General features: G+C 69.2%; 2 protein-coding genes across 2 annotated transcripts in view; both read right to left on the bottom strand.

The window, feature by feature from the left end:
* CHLNCDRAFT_145120 (hypothetical protein) overlaps positions 1–1897 on the bottom strand; it is a gene marked incomplete at both ends in the record, with an annotated part of 4672 nt that extends 2775 nt beyond the window's left edge. The window contains 7 exons of the mRNA XM_005848306.1: positions 34–190; positions 397–447; positions 615–684; positions 820–912; positions 1075–1161; positions 1387–1503; positions 1675–1897. Coding sequence (XP_005848368.1) covers positions 34–190; positions 397–447; positions 615–684; positions 820–912; positions 1075–1161; positions 1387–1503; positions 1675–1897 — 798 coding nt within the window. The remainder of the gene's footprint in view (positions 1–33; positions 191–396; positions 448–614; positions 685–819; positions 913–1074; positions 1162–1386; positions 1504–1674) is intronic.
* A 177-nt stretch (positions 1898–2074) lies between these two features.
* The window catches only part of CHLNCDRAFT_145119 (hypothetical protein), a gene marked incomplete at both ends in the record, with an annotated part of 5692 nt that continues 5179 nt past the window's right edge, over positions 2075–2587 (bottom strand). Inside the window, one exon of the mRNA XM_005848305.1 lies at positions 2075–2278. Coding sequence (XP_005848367.1) covers positions 2075–2278 — 204 coding nt within the window. The remainder of the gene's footprint in view (positions 2279–2587) is intronic.

Here is a 2587-nt window from a genome sequence, read left to right as displayed (position 1 = left end):
ACCACCTCCCCCACCCCCGCCCCACCCCCCCACCTGCTCAGCGTAGAACTCCCCCTCCCCGGGCGCCATGCCGGCCTCCCCCGTGGCGGCGGTGAGGGCGCAGGCGTGCAGGCGGCGCCACCGCTTGTCGTAGGCCCGGATCATGCGGGAGGGCGGGAAGTCGGCCTTGATGGCCTCGGTGCCCAGGCGCCTGCGGGCAGAGGGCAGGGAGGGGCAAGGGGGGCGGCGGACAATGTAATCGTGGAGAGCATGGGGGAGAGAGAGAGGTAAACTGTGGTGGGCGTGGGGGAGCGTGGTGGCGTGGCAGGGCACTCTGCACTGGCGGGGCAGGTGGGCCTGCCGTGCAGCGGGCTGCGCCAGGGTTCTTTCTTCCCGCCGGCAGCACACCCTCCCCACCTGAGCTCCTCCTCGGGCAAAGCCAGCGCCTTGAGTGCCGTCAGCGCCAGCCTGCAGGCGGGCAGCGGGTGGGGCGGCGCTGGTGAGAGGCGTGCATGCCAGGGAGGGGCACGCAGCAGCTAGCCAGCAAGCCAGCAGCCGGCGTCCCCACGCTGCGCGGCGGTGGGGCTGCCGCGGGCCCTGCGCACATCCTCTGCCGCCGCCACGCCGCTGCGCACCTGATGCTCTGGTCCTCTGTGCAGTCCAGCTCAGCGGTGTAGTACACACCAGGCATCTTCCCAAGCCCTCCTGCTCGGCAAAAAGCACAGCAGTGGTTGGGGGCAGAGCCCGGACGCTCGGCTGGAGCCCAAGCAAGCAATCATGTTGCGTCGCATGCATGGCGCGCGCCCAGAGCAGCCGCCGCCTCGGGCCCGCCCCACGCACCCGTGTTGTGCCCAATCATCACTGCCCCCAGCCACCCAAACTCAATGTCGGCCAGGCCGCAGGGCTCAAAGCGGGAGGGGCACAGGAAGAAGTCTGCGGAAAGACGAGGGGCAGAAGAGAATGCCGTGAGGGCTGTGACGGCGATGTGGTGAACAACAGACAGGCGGAGGTGCCTCAACCAAAGCTGCTGGCAGCATGCTAGCCACGTGCTCAAAGCCGGCAGGAGAAGGGCAGTGGGGCAGAGCAGCCGCCCACCTGCCGCCATGCACAGCTGCTCCTTCTCGGCGCCCATCGCGTACAGGCCGGCCCCATTCCACACGCGGCCCGGGAACGCTTGGGACACTGCAGGGCGACAAGGGAGGTGCTTTGGAAGGCAATACTCTAGCAGCAACGTGCCAGCAGCAGGCAGCCATGTAGGGAGGTGGAGGGCAGGTGGCTGCAGCCGACAGCAGAGCCACAGGGAGCAGGCCATAAGGGAGCAGGCATGGCAGAGGCAGGGGCGGGCGGAGCAGCAGGGGCACTCGGGCTCAGCAGAGACACCAACGGGGGCAGGCGCAGGCGCCCCACCCTTCTCCAGCATGTGCTTGGCCTGCTCGCCATACTCGTCGCCAATGGGGCCCACCATGGCAATCTGGGCCACGCGGCTGCCCTTGAGGATGCTGCGCGCCGCCATAGCGATGATGTCTGCAGGCCAGGAAGCCCAGGGGTGGCGGTGGGGTTGGTGGCGTGTGAAGATAGAGAGAAGGAAAGGCAGGCAAGGGGAGGCTTGAGTGGGGCGCCGGCCTGCCTGCGTGGCCCTGCGGGCATCGCAACAGCCAAGTGCGTTGGCTGCTGTTCAGGGCTGCCCGCCCTCACCGCAGCCCTTCTGGTGGGTGATGCGCCCCATGAACACCAGTAGCCTGTTCTCCTCGCCCACCGCCAGCCCCTTGGCCTGCTGGAAGGCCAGCTTGGCGGCGTGCTTCTTGGCGAAGAAGGCGTCGGGGTCGGCGGCGGCGCCGTCGGCGGCGGCGGGCCGCTGCGACTCCTCCATGCCGTTCAGGATGCCGCCCACCGCGGCACGGGGCAGCGACCAGAACATGCTGAACTTGTCGCGGGCCCTGCAGCGGGGCACAGGGGGGCGGGGCAGGGGGGCGGGGCACAGTGGGTGGCCGGGCCTGGGAGGCGGTTGAGACGATGGGATGGCTGTGGCGTGTGGTGTGTGAGAGGGCAGCGTCTCCCTGGCAGCGCTCAGCGCTCCCTCTTCCAGCCGGCGCCATCATGCTTGGCGAAGCGCAGGCAGCAGCACGCGCCTGACCGCGTAGCGCGGGCTGACCGCCACCACGCCCAGCCCTTGCTGCGAGGTGCGCATGTGCTCCAGCAGCGGGCGCAGCATGTTGAAGCGGCCGTCATGCTCGGCCAGGCTGCGGGTGTGGGCGTTGAGGGGGATGTTGAGCTGGGAGTAGACCCAGGCCTCGCGCTCCTGCAGGCGTTGCGTGTGGGGTTGGAGTGGAGGTGGGTGCCAGGGGCAAGCGGCACGGCGGGGCAGGAGGCGGCAGGGAGAGTGTGTGGCGTGTGGTGGTGTGACTCAGGAGAGAGGGCAAGACCCAGCCCAGGTGGCCGAGGGCAGCCGCCCGGGCGTGCAGGCCCTGTCCTCCACCTGTCACTAAAAAACAACAAAAAACTCACCGGCGTGCCCAGGAGCCACGTTCCGTTGTAGTCTGCGTTGTGCGCCACCAGCATGGCGCGCACGGGGATGGAGGGGGGCAGGTACATGATGCTCAGGGCGCCT

This window comes from Chlorella variabilis, assembly GCF_000147415.1.
Source record: "Chlorella variabilis unplaced genomic scaffold CHLNCscaffold_8, whole genome shotgun sequence".
In the NCBI taxonomy this organism is placed as follows: Eukaryota; Viridiplantae; Chlorophyta; class Trebouxiophyceae; order Chlorellales; family Chlorellaceae; genus Chlorella; species Chlorella variabilis.
This window is presented reverse-complemented; position numbering and strand designations above follow the sequence as displayed.